The 20,241-nt window shown below is 48.2% G+C and overlaps 1 protein-coding gene and 1 non-coding gene across 3 annotated transcripts in view; one reads left to right on the top strand and one right to left on the bottom strand.

Moving 5' to 3' along the window:
• The window catches only part of COP1 (COP1 E3 ubiquitin ligase), an 87,427-nt gene that overhangs the window by 11,882 nt on the left and 55,304 nt on the right, over positions 1-20,241 (top strand). Inside the window, exons 4-8 of one of the 2 annotated variants that reach the window (XM_056130164.1) lie at positions 914-990; positions 2,044-2,163; positions 4,855-4,923; positions 16,705-16,764; positions 18,707-18,783. In XM_056130164.1, the coding sequence (XP_055986139.1) occupies positions 914-990; positions 2,044-2,163; positions 4,855-4,923; positions 16,705-16,764; positions 18,707-18,783 (403 nt within the window). The remainder of the gene's footprint in view (positions 1-913; positions 991-2,043; positions 2,164-4,854; positions 4,924-16,704; positions 16,765-18,706; positions 18,784-20,241) is intronic. The other variant, XM_056130165.1, reaches the window with a different exon arrangement.
• On the bottom strand, positions 6,304-6,408 carry LOC130038287 (U6 spliceosomal RNA). The gene has a single exon (XR_008794653.1). It is a non-coding gene; the product is annotated as a U6 spliceosomal RNA (small nuclear RNA).

Raw genomic sequence — 20,241 nt, 5'->3', positions numbered from 1 at the left:
TGGGAAAGCCCTGGTGTGAGAACTTTCGTTTTTTGTGTTTTGGAGCTCCCTCCTCGCGTGCTGGTCACGCATTCTACCATTGAGCTATCCTGCTGGCTTCTGAGTTAGGGCACAGATCAGATTTCGGAAAATGGATGGTCAGATACGGGCAGGAATCCATCGGTCAGAACCGGATCACGTGTTCGCCGCAGTGCTGGGGTGAATGACGGTCCTTGTGTAGGCTGGTTCAGAGTCAGCCCGGGAGCTGCCGGTGGGCTTTATTTAGCTCCTGAAACGGGGCAGTCTGACCCTGGGCATCAAGTCATCCTGAAAATCCATTAGGATGTGTTTGGGTGGGTGTCTGCTTAGAGAGTTCTACAAACACACACACACACACACACACACACACACAAGAAGAATGATGTCCTCGGTGTGTGTATTATAGAATAGTGTCTGATGTCACCCAGGGAAACCTCTGTAAGTGCCTTCCTCTGGGCATTGAAAACGGTTTAAGAAAGAGCATATTCTGAAGCATTGTTTTGTTGTCATAATAATCCTTTTCCACACATGGTTTTGGGGCCCCACGCAGTGGTGCTCAGGGCTTCCTCCTAGCTCGGAGGGACCCTGTGGGGTGCCTGGGATTGAACTTGGGTCAGCCACGTACGGAGCAAGTGTCCTCCCTCCCTGCTGGACGATCTCTCTGGCTCTTGTACTAATAGTAATTACGGGAAGTAGTAGCTACGGCTCATCATGGGCTTCTGGTTTGAAATGAAGCACCTCGCTTCATTTTATTTATTTATTTTTGGCTAGGCACCTTTTAATTTTTTTTTTTTTAAAAAAAAAGCTCCAATAGACGCTCATCTCAACAGAACAATTAGATTATGTGGTTGATGAAAAAATGCCAATCACCTCTGCTTTCTGTTTTTTGTTTCAGTCAATGAGCTTATACTCAAGCAGAAGCAGAGATTTGAGGAAAAGAGGTTCAAGTTGGATCACTCAGTGAGTAGCACCGTATGTTTCAACTCTTTTTTTACTATTTTGAAAACATATCCATGTGGTGGGGCCGGGGTGGGGGGTGGTTTAATAGTGATGTTAAAGCGTTGTGCGCCTTAGTGGACTTTTCTCGAGGGGGGTTTGTGTAGAATACTTTTTATTCAGTGAATATTCTTAACTATTATTTTAAAAATGTACTGATCGTCTTTGGAAAAGTCTGGTGGAATCTCACTGGGTCAAGGTCTTGGAATAGTTGCCCTTGAAAGGATTCTGCGGCAAGGTGGAACTAGGGGTGGTAGTTGGGAATTTTCTGAAGGTTTCTCAGCTGGACAGAACCAGCTCCTAATCGAGGCAAGTGAACATAAGTTGGGAGTGTTTTTCTAATACAGAGACAGTGAATGCGTAGACATGTGTGGAAAGTCTAACTTGAAGGCAGTAGTCGCCTGGGAGGAGGAGATTAGAACAGCGCGGTTCTTCCGTAGCTGTGCAATAAACATGTTCACTATCACTATCGCCCCATTGTTCATCGATTAGCTCGAGCGGGCGCCAGTAACGTCTCCTTTCGCTCCTGTCAGGTGCCAATTTAGCCCAGTGGCATACTGGGGGCTCTTTCAGGGTCAGAGGAATGAGGACCATCATTGTTACTGTGTTTGGCATATCGAGTACGCCACGGGGAGCTTGCCAGGCTCTGCCGTGCGGGCGGGATACTCTCTGTAGCTTGCTGGGCTCTCCGAGAGGGATGGCGGCTTTTGGGGCAGCCTCTAATCGCCTTTACAGGTGTTCCCTGTCAGGCATATATGCAGGCAGCAGACTCTCGGTAGCCTGCCGGGTTCTCTGAGAGTGAGAACTAGATAACGAGAGGTTGCGCGGCCACAAATGTGGCCGCGTGCTTCTGGGAGCTCGGTTTTATAATCTCGGGATTCTGGCCGTTGATGGGGTTACCTGGCAGTTGTCTAAAGTCACACATTATAACACGTGTAATAAACATGTTAGCAAGTGCAGATGTGGGCTTGTCTGAGCCTGGGGAAGACCGCCACTTGCTGAAGTTGCTGAGTTTCTTCTCTTTTTCAGAACGGCCACAGGTGGCAAATATTTCAGGATTTACTGGGAACTGACCAAGATAATCTTGACTTGGCCAACGTCAACCTCATGTTGGAGCTGCTGGTGCAGAAAAAGAAACAGCTGGAAGCGGTGCGTGACCTTGAATTTGCATTTCATCACATTGGAGACGATCTAGGTAGAGGGAGAAATAACGGGACGGTTGGCAGGAATCGCGTGCACATGTCGGGCGTGCCGAGGGCTTCTCGTCATGTTTTTGGTGTTAGGGCTGAACCCCAGTCTCGGTTGTGAGGAAGCACTGTGTCATTCAGGGATTGAGCCCAGGAACTGAACCTGGGCACCCGTTCTCCCTCACGGCCTCTCCTCAGCCCTGTTTCCGTTGTATCGGGGACGTTGGTCATTGCTTGTCTTTTCTGGATTTCTTCCTGGCCACACCGTCTCCTCCTCACACATGCGATTTGGAGGGAAGAGAGAGGCACAGTTGAGGGGCAGGGGAGACGGCGCAGAGGCTTCAGTTTCTTTCCAGGCCTTGTGTGATTATCCGAAGACAGAGTTGGGAGCAGTTCCCTAGAGCAAGCACTACTCCGTCTGACCCCCAAAGAGTCACACCCTCCCCCCACCATAGAAAAAAAAAACAGTTGGAATTTTTGAATTTCTGATCCCCTTCTATGGAGCAGGTGATTCACTCTTCTATTTTGAGAAAAACGCTGACATTTCCCCCACTGGTGATAGTTTAAGGAGAGTCTCTTTGGGGAGCACAGAGGCACTGAAAAGTGTGTTTGCTGTGTGGGCCACCGTACTGAAGACCCAGGTGTGGACCGATTATGAGAACTTAATTTCCTCCACCGTTTTTCCCTTCTCTTGCTGCGAAAACTCTCTCCTCTTTTTTTAGCCTTATGACTTGGAATCGAACAAAGACAGGGATCTTAACTGTGGATTGCCAAGTCTTTTCCTTTTTCTCTTTTTGCTTTCTGGGCGATGCACAGGGGTCAAATCCTGTCTCTGCACTCAGGAATCGCCCCTCGTGGGGCTCGGGGGACCCTATGGGAAGCCGGGGATCGAACCCGGGTCAGCTGCATGCAAGGAAAACACCCTCCCCGCTGTGCTGTGGCTCCAGCCCCTCATCTCAATTCTTTTTAAGGCATTTTGTTTTGTTTCCTTTTGGGGGGCCACACCCGGCGGTGCTCAGGGCTGACTCCCGGCTCTGCACTCAGGAATCACTCCTGGCGGTGCTCTGGGAACCCTGTGGGATGCCGGGGATCAAACCCGGGTCGACCACGTGCAAGGCAGACGCCCTCCCCGCTGTGATACTGCTCCAGCCCCCTGCAAAGTCTTTCTTGAAAAAAGAATTTGAACTTGTGGAGTGATGGTTCAAGTGGGTAGGGTGTCCGCCTTGCATATGGCCAGCCTAGATTTGATCCACAACCCCTCGTGTGTTCCCTCAAGCCCGCCAGAAGTGATCCCTGAGTGCAGAGGTAGGGGTGAGCCCTGAGCACTGCTGAATGTGGCTGGAAAACAAAGCTAAAAACAAAAACTGGGTTTTTTTTGGCTCTCTCAGCTTCTTTCGATGCTCGCTGGGGGAGGGGGACTGCGTCCCGGTTTTTTGGGGGTGTTCACACACACGTGGCTCTAATACAGCTGGACACTGTGGTGCTGTTGTTCACCGACCGCTGAGCTGCCAGGCTCACAGTGCAGCGTGGCCTTGAAAGCCTTGGGCACCGTCGGTACCCCGGGGATTTGAACTCCTGCCCATACATCTGCTCAGCTCAGAGCCCTCCAAGCCCAGGAGAGGGGATCTTAGGGTCTAACCTCCCGCTGTGATTTTTGTGTGATACTATTTGGCTGGAGCGATAGCACAGCGGGTAGGGTGTTTGCCTTGCACGCAGCTGACCCGGGTTCGATTCTTCCGCCCCTCTCGGAGAGCCCGGCAAGCCACTGAGAGGATCCTGCCTGCCGCCTGCATGTGGCAGAGCCTGGCAAGCTCCCCGTGATGTGTTCGATATGCCGAAAATGGTAACAGCAAGTCTCACAATTTGTTGTGAGACGTTACTAGTGCCCGCTCGAGCGACTCGATCAGCAACGGGTGGACAGTGCGACAGTGCTACTGTTTGGCTGGGAATGAGCGGGGCTGGGTAAGAGTAGATAAACAGAGTAGATGAACTATAATTCCTACATAGTTCTATAAAGGAGTTAATTCATAGGAGTGTCATTTGAAATAATGTTTCGGGGCTGGAGCCATAGCACAGCAGGGACAGTGTTGGTTTTGCACGTGGCTGACCCGGGTTCGATTCCCAGCATCCCAGAGGGTCCCCCGAGCACCGCCAGGAGTGATTCCTGAGTGCAGAGCCAGGAGTGAGCCCTGAGCATCGGCTGGGTGTGACCCAAAAGGAAAAAAAAAAAAATTGGGGCTGGAGTAGTAGCACAGCGGGTAGGGCATTTGCCTTGCATGCGGCTGACCTGGGTTCGATTCCCAGCACCCCACATGGTCCCCCAAGCACCGCCAGGAGTGATTCCTGAGTGCAGAGCCAGGAGTAACCCCTGAGCATCGGCTGGGTGTGACCCAAAAAGCAAAAAAAAAAAAAAAAGTTTCTTAAAACTAGTTCTAGTACTATTTCACAGTGATTCAATAAAATAAAAATAAAAAATCAACTAGTTTTAGTTGGTTTGGGGGAAAATGCCTTATGTTCAGAAATGCCAGTTAACAAATGGGAAAGCTGAATACATAGACGTAATGTATACAACTGTATTGTACCGGCTGATGGTGGTGTTAAAAAAAAATGAACTGTTAGAATTTGAAAGAACAATAATGATTTTCTATTTTAGGAATCACATGCAGCCCAACTGCAGATCCTCATGGAATTCCTCAAGGTTGCCAGAAGAAATAAGAGAGAGGTATATTTAATATATTTTACAATATGTTTTGATGACTGTTAATGACTGTTTCCATTATGTTCATTTGTATAACGGGTCTCAGGCCTAAATAATTTAAACGTTTTATTTCATTCTTTTTAGAAAGTAGAAAAAGCTTATTGGAAAGTAGAAGAGAAAGGAAAAGTAACTATATGGGGAGGAACTGAGGTGTAGGACTTAATTTAAACGTTTTGAAGGTATTTGAATTTCCAGTTTTTCTTAAGCTTTGTTCTTTTAATTCTGACACTGTATGACTTGATATTTTAAAAAGTTCTTTCTGGGGGCATGCGGATTATAAAATGACTTAGCTCAGAGCTATAATGAATAGAAACTAATTATTAAATGACATCTTATCTCCGCCTGAAAGACATCTTAGGGACTTAGTAAAATTTTTGTAGCGAGGGTTACCCTGGCTAGTTGCTTTGGGGGAGTGGGGGCTCCGCTACAGTGCTCACGAGGTCCGGGGCCGACTTTCACCGACACTTGACCGGCTGGGCCAGATGGCTCCGAAAAAGGGCCTGAGGATGTGGTGCTGACTACAAGCGCTCTGATGCTGGGGTCCATCCGGGAGGGCCGTCTGGGGGGGGGGCTTAGAGGGTCTTCACACTGGGCAGATGCAGGATCCCCCCTCTCTGTGCTCTATTCCCGGCCTCACACTTAAGCGTTTTTCTTTTTTTTTCTTTTTTTTTTTTTCTGCTTTTTGGGTCCCACGCAGCGATGCTCAGGGGCACCTCCTGGCTCTGCGCTCAGGGATCACCCCTGGCGGTGCTCAGGGGACCCTATGGGATGCTGGGAATTGAACCCGCGTCGGCCGCGTGCAAGGCCAACGCCCTACCCGCCGTGCTATTGCTCCAGCCCCTTAAGCGTTTTTCTTGAGGGGAAATGCATACTGGGACAAGCAAGGCCAACACTAGAGAAATGTTTGGGAATGAAAACTCCGCCTCACGCAGGAGAACTAGTAAAATAGTTGTTTACGATGAATGAGCACATCAGTCAGGTGAATCCGTTTCATAGCCAGAATGCTCTACTAGGATGTGAAATTCTGATTTTTTTTTTTTTTTTTTTGCTAAAAATTCTTCAGTCCCTTCATACTTGTACAGAATTTGGGGAAATTGTAGAGCAGTTATCTGTTTTCTTGGTATTAAGCTAAAATAACTTTGGAAACGACTTTATGCGTAAATTCCTGTCTCAAAACTGTGCTAGAGTGATAGTACAGCGGGTAGGGTGTTTGTCTTGTATGCAGCTGACCTGGGATCGATCCCTGGCATCCCATGTGGTCCCCCAAGCACCGCCAGGAGTGATTCCTGAGTGCGGAGCCAGGAGTGACTCCCGGGCATCTCTGGGTGTGACCGAAAACGCAAAAAAAAAAAAAAAGCTATTTTTATTTTGCGTGTCATCCTTGCGCAGGGGCCATGCTAATCTTCTCTGTATCGTTCCAATTTTAGTATATGTGCTGTCGGAGAGCCCGGCAAGCTACCGAGAGTATTCGATATGCCAGACACAGTAACAACAAAGTCTCCAATGGAGACGTTACTGGGCCCGCTCGAGCAAATCGACGATCAACGGGAGGGCCTTTACCTTTACCTTTATTTTTATTTTGAGTTGTCTAAGGATACGTCTAATTAATTTTTTTTATGTGCTATGTTCTTTTTAAAATAACTTGATGAGGTTAGAGCAATAGCCCAGCGGGTAGGGCGTTTGCCTTGCACGCGGCCGACCGGGGTTCAATTCCCAGCATCCCATAGGGTCCCCCAGGCACCGCCAGGAGTAATTCCTGAGCCAGGAGGAACCCCTGAGCATTGCTGGGTGGGACCCAGAAAGCAGAAAAATAAAATAAGTTGATGGATGGTTTAATTTTGATGAGTAACTTGCATTGCCAGGATATTCTGTTTTCTGAATTTATCACTACTCCTTTTTTGATTATTCATTCTTTATTTTATTTGGAGGACAGATTGCTTCACTTGGTGGCGCTCAGAGCTTACTCCTTGCTCTGTGCTCAAGAATCACTCCTGTGGATACTTGAGAAAACGTATGTGGTGGTGCGAACGGAACCGGGTTTGGCCACATTTGAGGCAAAAACCACAACCCCTGAGCTCGCTGAGAGGAGATTCATAATCAAACCTAAGCAGTCGTTTGATTATTGATTATGAACGTGTAAATGAAACAGTTTGAGTGAACGGTCCAAACATGATATTTCCCTATTTAAGGCTTTCATAAGCCTTAGGCCTTTTGATGTTTTTGAAGTCTTTTTTTTTTTTTTTTTTTTTTGCTTTTTGGGTCACACCCGGCGATGCACAGGAGTTACTCCTGGTTCATGCACTCGGGAATTATTCCTGGCGGTGCTCGGGGGACCATAGGGGATGCTGGGAATGGAACCCGGGTCGGCCGCGTGCAAGGCAAACGCCCTCCCCGCTGTGCTATCGCTCCAGCTCCTGAGGAGTCTGTTATTATTTAGAACGGATTTTTTAGATTGAACAGGAACTCGGCAGACCGACAGCTGTCAAGAGAACGACAGCCCTCGTGCTTGCCGTGCATATGGCCAGTCACCTTTAGATTCCCAGCACCACACATGCTCTCCCCCAAACCCCTCTGCTCGTGATCCCTGAGCACTGAGCCAGGAGTACGCCCTGAGCACTTCTGGGTGAGTCTTAAAAGCCAAATAAACGAAATAAAAAGTAGTGCTTCTGAAATCTGCCCTGCCCCGCGAAGCTGACAGGCTGGCTTATGTTGCCACAGCTCTGGGTGCCGCCAGGAGACAAAAGGGCCATGAGACAGGCCTCCCTGCTCGTGCCTGTCGGTTCCCTGGCCTTCCCTGCACGTCGGGTGCGCCGCCTTGGTGGCCGCCGCACCTGCAGCTATTGGTGTCAAAGAACCTCGAGCTTGGGGCTTGCTGGCAGACCTTCTGGTGCTTGCTTTGTAGGGAAACCCTTTGGATGTTGGTCCGAGAGTAACTGCCTTCTGTCCCTCAGGAAGTCGGGATTTTCCCCCCTTGCCAGGGCACAGGCTGTCTACACGTGCTTCGCTGGGATTTTTCTGTTAGACTTCTGAGTTGATTTTGCCGTTCATCTTGTTATCTTGACTTTAGTTTGAGTCTCCCATGATCCTTTGGGAACCCAGCCAAGAAACTTTTTGTTTTGAGCCAGCGGTGCTCTCCCAGCAGTGCTCAGGGCTGACTCCTGGCTCTGTGCTCTGGGATCACTCCTGGGGGTGCTTGGGGCACCCGGTGGCGTGCTGGGGATTGAACCCGAGTGAGCTCCTATTTCTCCAGCCTAGGTCAATAAACTTTTAAAATTATCTGTTACTTTGATTCTGGGCTGGAGCGATAGCACAGCGGTCGGGCATTTGGCTTGCACGCAGCCAGCCAGGCCGAGCCAGGTTCGATTCCTCAGCCCCTCTCGGAGAGCCCGGCAAGCTACCGAGAAAGCTACCTGTGACGTATTCAATATGCCAAACGCAGTAACAACAAGTCTCAAAAATGGAGACGTTACTGGGCCCGCTCGAGCAAATCGATGAACAACGGGAGGACAGGACAGGACAGGACTTTGATTCTATTTCATAAATTTCTATGTGATTGAGTATAATAGCAGTGATTCATAACCATATTAGTCTAGAAAATATAGTTGATTAATAGCTAACTCATTTAGTGCAGATAGAATGAAGTGTGTAGTTACATATTTTTGTTTAATTTTTATTTCTTTTTTTGCTTTTTGGGTCACACCCGGTGATGCACAGGGGTTCCTCCTGGCTCTGCACTCAGGAGTTACTCCTGGCGGTGCTCAGGGAACCCTAAGGGATGCTGGGATTCGAGCCCGGGTCGGCCGCGTGCCAGGCAAACGCCCTCCCCGCTGTGCTATCGCTCCAGCCCCTACATATTGTTTTTAAAGGTCTTAATCTGTCGTGTAATTTATACTAGTATACTTTGAATTCATTTAAATATAAAACAAAAACAATAATAAAAAGTAAAGCGAGTACAGACAAACCCAAAGACACCCTGTTTTTAAATTTAATTTTCTAAGTTTAATTAACACACAGTCTTTGAAAGCTAAATTCCAGTTGGGGTGTGATGAGTCCTGGTTCAGGTACTGGTACCCACCAATCAAACAAGTTTGCTTTTCCCGTTTATCACGTTTCGTTGTTGGCACTTCTCCACTAGTAATTTGGGCTATTAAGAATTACACACTTCACTTCCTTTTTCCCTGGTGAGGACTGTATAATGTCTGAGGCCCACAGCAACCCCTTACGCTGGTCATGTGTTGCTCGCAACTTACCCTCTCGTGACTTAAAACTTTCACTGTCCCGGGTGGGCAGTCTTGGTGCAGTCTCTGTGACCCAGTGCTTTGGGCTCAGCATTTCTCACTGTGCCACGAGCACGGTGTTGGGCTGACGGCAGTAATCTCCAGGTCAGACTAGGAACCCAGCCAGCTCACTTCCTGGTCGTTGGAATGAGAATCCGGCTTCTTGCTGCGGGGGTGTCTTTTGCAGGCTAGTTGACGTCCGCCTGAGAGTTTGTCTGAAAGTAAGAGAAGGCGTGGGTGCTGTGGACGTCACGCATTTGGGTGCCTTAGTCTCGGGACCTGTTCCCTAGGTCTGGCCCCCACGCAGAGGGGCAACTCCAAAGAGGTGAGGACCTTTGGAAATGATCTTAGAGCCTGCCCACTACCGCCCTCCGAGAATGCAGGTACTTAGAGGAATGGGCTCCTCCCTTTCTTCACAGTTACATTGAACCGAAGGGCTTCAGGGGCCGTGCAGAAGAGTTCTGTCTGAGAATTTGCCCCGGCAGTTTGAACCCCTGTCTTTCATTTCATTTCCAAATACTTGGGAGCGGTTTGGTGACTGCTTAATGTTTTAGGACAGTTTTGATCAGTTTTGATGAGTGTTCTGGGGTTGCTCAAGGAAGGATTGGACAGGTCAGCCGCATGCAAGGAACATGCCCTAGGCCCTTCGCTATCTTGTGGGCCCTTAAAAAGTTCTTAGCAAAACTACAGTGGAACCTATAGCATGACCATCATTTAATCACTGTCCCAATTAAACAGGTCATTCGTAAGACCCCCTCGAGTCCCTTGGCTGTCCTTTCCAGATTATCACCGCCTCAGCTGGTCATCCTCCTTAATACTTTCGCTGGTCATGTTCCCGTTGGTCTTTATCTTAGTCCCAGTGTAAGTCAAGCTCTAGCTTTTGAATTTACATCAGTGTACTTCTGGAGTGTCCAGTTGCCTGTCCTTGATTCAGTGTTGAGTGTATATCGTTCTATATGACTGTAGTTGATTTTCTGTGTTCATATAGTCGGAGAGTTTGTGAAAGAATATTATCCCCCGTTTTTAAAAAAAATATATGATTTAGTGATGGACCTTCAAATTGTTTTGTTGAGGAGCGTCCACAAGCCACGCAGTTATCACATACAAGCGCGCACACATCTCCAGGTGAGACAGGTACAGCATGTGAATGGTGTCCTTGCAGAGGGAGGGTTCAGGGGTCATGGGCATGCATAGCTCCAAAGTTAGGCGCTAAGACCAAACTTGGCTTCCTCCTTAGTGCAAATGTTCCTGGTTTTGTTAGTTGGGTTTTGTTGGGGGTGCCGGGAATCGAACCCGGGATGTGGACTGACTCCCGCGTGTGAGGTGAGCGTGTGCTTGCTCCAACCCCTCACCCTCTCCCCGGACTGGCACTGGGGTCTTGCTGCCAGTTGCCTTGCCCCAGTTTTGCCAATCTTGGGCTAGGATTGCTGTCTCTGTGGTTCTAATTTGCATTTCCAGGCAGCCGGGAGCTTAAGCCTTTGGCGCTGTTCTGTTGGCCAAGGCATTCGTTCGTTGCTTCACAAATGCTTCCACCTTTTCTCTTTCGTTATTTAATGATTTGCTATTTATTTATATCTGTTAGAATGCTCTACTTCTCTGTCACAAACTATTCCCCCCCCCCCAGCTACTTTTCCATTGTCTAATTATGTCCCCTGATTAGCAGATGTTTCTGTCAATTACAGTGTCAAATTTATTTGTCTTTCTTGCTGTAATGATGCCTTCGTCAGGTGAAGAATTCTTCCCCTCAGGTCCTAAAGACAATCTGCTGCATATTAAATCTACTGACAACTTTCTTCCTTTATCTTTCACATTCAAAACATAGTCTGCTAGGGAACGTACCTCTGTGTAGCAGTGTGGGGACTTTCTGGAGTGGCATTTGTTTGAGTGTCTTGAATTAGAGTTTATCCTTTCTGGATGCTCTGACGTATCACCTTTGTTCTTTGTTTTATATCATACATTGTTGTACGCACACACACACACACACACACACACACACACACACAGAGCCATATTTCTCAGCTCCCTTTTTTGGCTTTGCTACTCTTTTTGTCTGTTGTTTTCGCTTTTCAGCCATACCCAGATGTGCTCAGGACTCACTCCTGATTCTGTTCTCAGGATTCCTGGTGGTGCTGAGGGGATCATATGCCAGAGATTGAACCCGGGTCAACTCCGTGCAAGACAAGAATCTTACCTGCTGTCCTGTCTCTCAGCCCCTGATGCTCTGTTTGTTCATCATCATCCTTTTTTTTTTTGGGAGGGGGGGTCACACCTGGCAATGCTCAGGGTTTCCTCCTGGCTCTGCACTCAGGAATTACTGGTGGCAGTGCTTAGGGGACCATATGGGATGCTGGGAATCGAACCCAGGTTGGCTGCTTACAAGGCAAACGCCCTCCCTGCTGTGCTATTGCTCCAGTTCCCCCCCCCCCCATTTCTTATTTTCTGTCTTGAGGGCCATACCGCATTTTATTAAATGCTAGAACTGTTAAGCGCTGACTGTTCTCCCTAAACAAAATCTCAATTGTTCATTTCTCTTTGAATTTCTTGGACCTTTAAAAAATGGTGGGTGCATTTCCAAGGTAAAACTGTTGACATTTTTTATTGGAACTACTTGGATTCTGTTAATCAGTTGGGGAGACTGTTCTGTAAAATCCTGAGTCTTTTAAATCCATGAACATGCTATTTCTCTGTGTATCTTTAGGCCTTCGGAATGCCCTTCAAAATTTTGATGGTTTGGTTTAGGGTGTTACCCTTTTCATCTTTTATTGTAGATTGGTTCTTCAGCCTCCAGTCATTTTGATGCTCATGTAAATTATGTTGATGTCTTTAATTTCATTTTCTTACTTATTTGCTGCTGGTGTGAGAGAAATACAATTTTATACGTGAAAGAATTTTTTTTTTTGTATCCCGCAATATTCAACTCATTAATCCTAATTCTAATAACTTATTTGTCTCTTGTTGTTTTCTGTGTACTCGTCATCATCTGCAAATAATAAGTTTAGATTCTGCCTTTATGATCCTTATATCTTTTATTTATTTTTCTTGTCTTACTCTGCTGGCTAGGACTTCCGGTACAGTGATGCATAGAAGTGGTCATAGCGGGGCAGCCTAGTCTCCGTGCTGATCTCAAAGTGAAAGCTTTCGACGTATCACCATAGGTATGAGCTTTTTTGTAGGTTTTTTTTTTTGTTGTTTTTTTTGTAGGTACATTTGTCGTACAAGGAAGTACATATCTATTCCCAATTTCCCAAGAGGATTTTTCCCCCCCTTAACCATGAGTGGGGTAAATATTTTATAAATTGCTAATGATTCTGAGATGAAAAACATCTTTTTATTCTATTGATACACATGACTTCGTTGATGTAACTTTAAAAAGCAAGCTGACTTTGCCTATTGGGTGAGCAACCGTCTTGATGGGCCCGAGAATATCCTTGTTGAATCACTGACCGTGATTGACATTCTCGGTCTCTCGTGCTGACGTAAAGCAAACCGCATCGTGCGTATTTTTTTCTGAATTGCTGGGTTTGCTGATACTTTGTGTAGGAATTTGACATCTCAGTCATACTGTTGCCTGACTTTTTTTCTCTTACACCGAACTTGTCGGTGTTGCTCTACGCCCGTGTGAGTTGGAGCTTGTGCTTTTCTGCTCTGCTTTCTGGAAGAATCCATGAAGTTCAGGGGGACTGTCTTTGCAGGGTGACAGACAGCCTTGGTAGAAGCTAATAGGACCGCTTGTTTGCTGAACGTTTTAAACGGTCTCCGTTCGTTTCGACGGGTTTATTCAGATTTTTGTTTCCCTGTGGGCATGATGCCCTTTCAGTTGTCTGTTTCATCTGATTTCCAAGTTTCTTGGTCTCCGCCTGTCGTGCTGACTGGAGTGCCTGTAGGATGCCCTTCCTTTCTGATTCTGCCTCACGGTGCCTGGCCTTTTCTTCCTCGGTTCTTCCTGGACTCTTACCCAGGATGTGTTTTTTTTATGACTCAGTCAAAAATCAAGTTTGGACTTTGTGTACCGTCTCTTTTAGTTTTTTGTTTTCTGTCTTATTCGTTCACGGTCTTCGTTATTTTTTTCCCCCTTCTGTTTTGTTGGGCTGGAGCGATAGCATAGCAGGTAGGGCATTTGCCTTGCACGCGGCCGACCCGGGTTCGATTCCTCCGTCCCTCTCGGAGAGCCAGGCAAGCTACCGAGAGCATCTCACCCGCATGGCAAAGCCTCGCAAGCTCCCCGTGACGTATTCGAGATGCCAAAAACAGTAGCAACAAGTCTCACAATGGAGACGTTACTGGGCCCGCTCGAGCAAATCGATGAGAACGGGAGGACAGTGACAGTGACAGTGTCTGTTTTGTTCCTTTCTAGTTGGTTACTTTGAGTATCTATATCATGATGGCAGCATTGTTTGGGGGCTCGGGGCCATTCCCAGTGGTTCTGGTGGTGCTTAGGGGCTACTCTTATTTCCGTGCTCAGGGATCACACCTGGCAGTGCTCAGGGGGCCGTATGTGGTGCCAAGGATTGAACTGGGCTAACTTCGTTTGCGATTAAGCTTGCAAAGGCCAGCACTTTCCCTCTCCCTGTGTTTTAGTTTTTATTTTGGGGGTGTGGGGGGAGCACTCCTGGCTCTGCACTCGGGAATCACTCTCGGTGGGGCTCAGGGGCCCCTATGGGATGCCGGCGATGGGACCCGGGTGGGCCACACTAGACCCGTACCTGCTGGACTGTTGCCCTGGCCCCGGGGCAGTGGTTTTCTTTGAGCTGCGTCTGGTGATGCATCGCGTTTCTTGTTTTCTTGTTTCTGGCCCCTGCATTGAGTCCCAGCCAGGGGGCTGCGAATGGCCGGTCTGGGAGACCCCTAAGGACTGCAGAGTCAAGCGACTGCAAGCGCCGAGGGCACGTGACCGTGCCCGCCACCCTCTGTCGTGACATCACCGGTTCTGTGACGGTGTGCACTCTCCTCCTGCCTTGGTGTCCCTGGGCTTGTACTGACCTCTCCTTTCCCCTTTGCTGCTGTCGCTGCGGCGACCGGGAGTCACGCACACCTTTGGCTCGGGTCCTTGCGGGGTGTGCCTGCTTCTAGTTGGTGCCCTGACCGTGACCGCTGGGCCGCGCGGGGCGTTGCCGGGGGCCAGGCGCCGAGACTGACCCCTGCCCAGCGAAGGCTGTCCTGCTGAGCCCTCCCGGCCCCCGGGTCCCTTTCTGAACCGCGATGTTCCCTCTGTCTCCTCCCACTCAGCCCCTCTCCAGACGGAAACGGGCCGATTTCCTTTCTTGTTCGAGTGTGAGCCCTTAGGATTTGCCCGCTGCCCGCTTCACGTGTGGAATCAGGCCACGGCCTCGGGAGCATTCTCTCTCTCCTGTTCAGCCTCATAGCTTTCCCTCTGGAAAGACTCGGCCAGTTCTCCAAGTCCGCCTTGCCACTTCATTTCAGATCTAATTCCAGTTACCCCAGCGGCCTCCCCCCGCCCCCCTCCGTTTCTCATCTAGTTTCGGGACAATCTTGTATTTTCCGTATCCCCTGTGCGTGCCGTGGGTTTCAGTGACGGGCTTCCAAGCTGGCTTGCCGCCTGGCCAGAGTGCCGTGAAGGCGAGGCTACAGTTGTATGGCACAGCAGTAGGGCGTTGGCGTTGCACGCAGCCAGCCCGGCCGAGCCGGGTTCGATTCCTCCGCCCCTCTCGGAGAGCCTGGCAAGCTACCCGTGAGGTACTCAATATGCCAAACACAGTAACAAGAAGTCTCACAATGGAGACGTTACTGGGCCCGCTTGAGCAAATCGATGAACAACGGGAGGACAGTGTTTGTTTTTGTTTGTTTGCATCTTTATTTGGGCGGGGGGAGGAGTGCTCCCAGGCGGTGCTCAGGAAGCTCAGGCTGCCTCAGTGGCCCTCAGACAGCTGGGCGGCTGGTTCAGAGCAGGGGCTCAGCTTGGGCCCTCTGGTGCTGGGGACAGTTTTTAAATCCTCTTCTAACCAGCACTTAGCAGGAATGCCGAGGATCGCTCTTGTTCATATTTAAATTAATAATGTATCAGCTCTCTTATCAGCTGTGATGTATTGCTCCGGAAGAAACGGAACCAACGTTAATAAATTGTAAATGGATCGCAGAGCCTTAGCAGGCATTGAGTGGAAATTAATTAATAAGAAATGTTCAGGGAGTGCAGAGCCGCAAGGTGATTAACAGCGTGAAGTCTGGAGCAAGGCCAAAAGCTAGTCTTGGTTCGAACTCCAGCCTTTACCACCGCCCGCGTGATCTGTGCAAGGGATTTGTGGGGTTTTTTTTTTTTTTGGCTTAATGTGTAATGCCTATTTCACACCTCACTCAAGTGCCGCTTACGTATTACTGTTCCTGTTTCTTTACATTTAAGAATTTTGGTTTATTCCATTTGGGTTAGAATGGGATAGGTCTGTGGTGATGGTTTTCCATGTCGTGTTTTCGGATAGCAGTCGTGTTAGAATTTTTCTTTTCATCAGACCATTTAATACTTAGTAAAATTCGGAATACAGACGCATGTTTGAGAATTGCGATTGTTTGCAAACAGCTTAGATCTGATGAAAGAGGAACGGTTGAGTATGTTCTAGAATGTGATCCATCGGTTCAGGTGTTTGCATTGGGGCTGGAGTCTGTGCTCTGTGTGCCAAGGCACCCGGTTCCCCGAGCTTCGCCGGGAGTCATCCCCAGAGCTGGGAGGGCTCCCTGAGCACTAACCACTGGCTGTGGCCCATCTTCTCCCCCAAAAGTTTGCATTTTAACGGTATAGGACAGGATTACGGAACAGTAGGTAAAATACTCTGATCAGACAATGCTAAGATGTCAACTTGTGAGTGTTTTGGGATGAGACTGATGGTGTATTTTGTATTCATGGGTATTTTTTTTTAGGGGGGGGAATGCACAACCAACAGTGCCCAGGGGCTGCTCTTGGCAATGTTTGGGGGACCCTGTGGGATGCTGGGGATTGAACCCGAGTCAGCCACGTGCCAGGCAAACGCCCTCCCTCCGTACTATTGCTCTGGCTCCTGACTTTTCTTTTTCAAACGGGGCGAGTAACTGACGTCCTAACGTTAGCTGCTGACAGGTCCATGAACTAAATTGAAAGTGGACTGGACCGCTACGTGCCAGTTAATTCATCCCGTCAGTGTTGCTGACGTCCTGCTTGGCATAGGTAATTCTTGTTTAAAGGACACTGCAGTTCTTCAATATTGGCTCCCATTTTTGCATTTTATCACGGGAACTTCCTGCTCCTCTTTTCTGTGGGGCGGGGGTCAAACCTAGGGTCTCAGGCGCGCAAAGCGTGCTTCCCTGCTGAGCGGTGCCCCTTACCTCCTTCCAGCACTTTCTGCCCCTGGTTTTTCATTCCTGCAACTTGCCATGAGCACGCAGTTCCCGCGAAACCGTCTTCCGAATGTCAAGTTCTTTTGTGCTCGTGGCGGTGCCATGCATTCTGGTTTGATGTAGGTTTTCCCGCTTCTTCTGTTCACAGCAGCTGGAGCAGATTCAGAAGGAGCTAAGTGTTCTAGAAGAGGATATTAAAAGAGTGGAAGTAAGAGATCAAGAATTCCTCCCGCCTCTAGCTGTTTGTCGATTTCCTGAAATTGTCACTTTTCTTTAAATTGCTGCACTAAATTTATGGGATTAGTCTGTTACGTAGAAAATAACAGATGTTACTTTGATTTTAATTGAGTGCACTTTTGTAGAAAAACCTTCTGAAATCTTAATGAAAATATATTCTGATGTTGGCTGTGCAGTGCTTTATTGCCATAATTAGCCGTGGGTAGATTGAAAAATGTTATTTAATTTTCTTGGTGTGCCATCATGTTAACTTAAATAAATTCCTGCAAAACCCTCGGTTGTTGCCATCAAAATGATGTCACAGTCCTGCTCTTTTATTAACGATTTGTTATATTTACTGTGCATTACTAAGTGCTGAGGTTAACTTAAAAGAAGGTATGAGAATATATTCATTACCAATAGCTAGGAATCTTTAGTATTTGGTAATTTACATCTCGGAATCCAAGAGAGACTTCCTGGGAGACGCATGGGCGACAAGGATGTGGGATTCTTTTCCTTTAGCTATATTTTAAATTCAGAATGTACTTACAGTTGACATGTTAGCGTTTCCTTTTTTGACATGTAGACCGTTTTCAGTAATACCGGGTTCGGTGTTGAGTGGCAGTTCAGTATCCCATGTGGGTCCTAACCTCTGCCCCTGGTTCGACTGTCTGGTTGAACTGAGGTCGGCTTAGCCAGAAATCACTCTGTGATTATGTTTCTGTGGTGGGTTTTTAAAATGTGTGCACTTTTCCCATTGATCACAATGTAGCACATATAAAACCTTCAAAAGTGGGGTGCTGGAATAATTTCGTCTGTGATCTAATAGTTGCCTGGGAGGCTGTCCCTGAGTACAAAGATAATCTTTTTAATCAGTGGTCAAAGGTCATTATTAAGCAGAGCCTATGCTTGAATCCCAAGGAGTGTTCCGGTATTTTTCTTACTATTTGCAAGGGGAGGTTTTTTTTTTTTTGTTTTTTTGTTTTTGTTTTTGTTTTTGTTTTTGCTTTTTGGGTCATACCCGGCGATGCACAGGAGTTACTCTTGGTTCGTGCACTCAGGAATTACTCCTGGCAGTACTCGGGGGACCCTATGGGATGCTGGGAATCGAACCTGGGTCGGCTGCGTGCAAGGCAAATGCCCTCCCCGCTGTGCTGTCGCTCCAGCCGCGCAAGGGGAGTTTTTAATGGCAGTGCTGGACGTTCTCCTCTTCCGCACTGCAGAGCTGAGCCTAACGGTTCACTTGACTGTGCTGTTGATATTGATCCCTCGATTATTTTTATCCCGGATTTCCAGCTAGTTCACATATTTCGTTGAAAATATTCCCATCGGTCTTTTCTGTAATCGGTGGCTTCATCGGCGATTAGCAAAATTTGCTGAAGAGCTCCCTGTTCTTTGGGAAAGTGTGCTACAGAAAAGACTTGTCCTTCAATCATTTAGATAATTCAAAATAAACCCACCCAGGGGTCTGGAGCGGGGCCGGAGAGATAGTCCAGCCCAGGGTGTCCGATCTTAGCGTGTGTGCTCTGCATGCAGCTGACCCGGGTTCCTCACTGGCATCCCATCTGGTTCCTTGAGAACCAGCGAGAGTCATTCTAAGACCTAAGAGCAGAGGGAGCAGTTAAGCCCCGAGCACTGCTGGGTGTGGCCCCAAAACAGAACGGGAAAAAAAAGTGTGGGGAAGGAGTTTGGAGAGTTAGTGCCAACCCCAGTTGGTTCGCCGGCACTGCAGACGGTCACGCCTGAGCCAGGAGTGATCCCTGGAGCACATCCGGCCTAGGCCCACCACCAACCCGCGTTAGAGACCTTGTGAAATTTGGCCCTGGAGATAGAAAGGACTTAGCGAGAACTTGGGGTCGGGAAGATGTCATTGTGATGTCCCCGTTTTGCGTTTGACTGTCAGACAACTCTAATGGAAATAATTCTGCTTTCAGGAAATGAGCGGCTTATACTCCCCCGTCAGCGAGGATAGCACGGTCCCCCAATTCGAAGCCCCTTCTCCGTCACACAGGTACAAAGCTTCAGACTTCCCGTTGCTGAGGATTGATGTTTTTTAAAATGCACATATGGTACCATGACTCGGGAGCATTTTTCATGTAATGTACAAAAACCCCTGAGAAATTACTTTTGGTCATGATCTAGCAGTGAGAGGTTTGGATGGCCCATCTGTTTCCTTACTGCTTTGAATTTTCTTGCCAGGAACCAGTCAGTAGAGTATTAGAAGGTTACGAACTGTTGGATTATGAGTTTGATACATTTCTTTTTTGGGGGGGGGGGGGGGTCACACCCGGCAATGCACAGGGGTTACTCCTGGCTCTGCACTCAGGAGTTACTCCTGGCGGTGCTCAGGGGACCATATGGGATGCTGGGAATCGAACCCGGGTCGGCCGCGTGCAAGGCAAACGCCCTGCCTGCTGTGCTATCTCTCCAGCCCTGAGTTTGATACATTTCTTGAGATGATCTGAATTCAGCTCAGACAGAATTAAAATGTGTAATTTGGGGGCACGAAATGGAAATCGTAGGGGCCTATTTGATGAAGTGAAGCCTTTCACTTTCTCCCAGCTTTTTGCGTTTTTTTTCTTGGCAGATCACTTTCGCCAGGCTTTAAAACGAGGGCATTCTAAGTGCTAGTACAGCGGGTAGGTGTTTGCTTTGCACGCGGCCAGCCCAGGTTCGATCCCCGGCATCCCGCATCTTCCTCCAGCGCCGCCAGGAGTAATTCCTGATTGCACAGCCAGGAGGAACCCCTGAGCATAGCTGGGTGGGACCCAAAAAAAAGAAATGAGGGCGTTAGACCTGTTGGTTTCGATCTTTTATCTCCCTCTAACAGGTTTGACTAAGATCTCCCTTCTGTTCCCCGGCAGGGCCGGAAGGCGCGTTCCTCTCACTCGTGACTATTTCCCTCCAGTTCAGAGGAGTGGTCACGGGAACGAGTCTTTTATGTTTGTGAGGGAAATGTCTGAGGCCCCTGCCAGCTTTAAAGTTCTTTTTGGTGCATTATCTATTACCTAAGGGCTGGAGCGAGCTGGCACAGCGGGGATGGAGTTTGTCCCCGCAGCGCCGCCAGGTGCGTGAGCCAGGAGGAACCCCTGAGCATCACCGGCTGTGACCCGAAAAAAACAAAGAAATAAGTGAAACAAAATGAAATGGTTCCTGCAGGAGCCAGGTGGAGAGGGGGGCGTGTGTGTCCTCTCAGTTCGGGAACTCTCGAAGCCGGAAGGGAAAGTTCAGGGTCCGGGAGAGATGAGAGGCGGTTGCATTGAAAAGCAGCAGATCGTGCAGAGGGCGGAGGATTTTCTAGTCTAGGGAAAAGCAGGAGAATTGCTGAAAAACTCCTGCAGAGTTGTTCTCAAAAGGAGATGCTGGCAGAGTGAGTGAGTCTGGTTAACAACTGAAAAAAAGAGAAACAGGCCAAATGGAATTGTCATCAACAGAATTTTTTTTTTTTTTGCTTTCTGGGTCACACCCG

Source organism: Sorex fumeus, unplaced genomic scaffold (genome assembly GCF_029834395.1).
Source record: "Sorex fumeus unplaced genomic scaffold, SorFum_2.1 ptg000074l, whole genome shotgun sequence".
NCBI classification, from domain to species: Eukaryota; Metazoa; Chordata; class Mammalia; order Eulipotyphla; family Soricidae; genus Sorex; species Sorex fumeus.
This window is presented reverse-complemented; position numbering and strand designations above follow the sequence as displayed.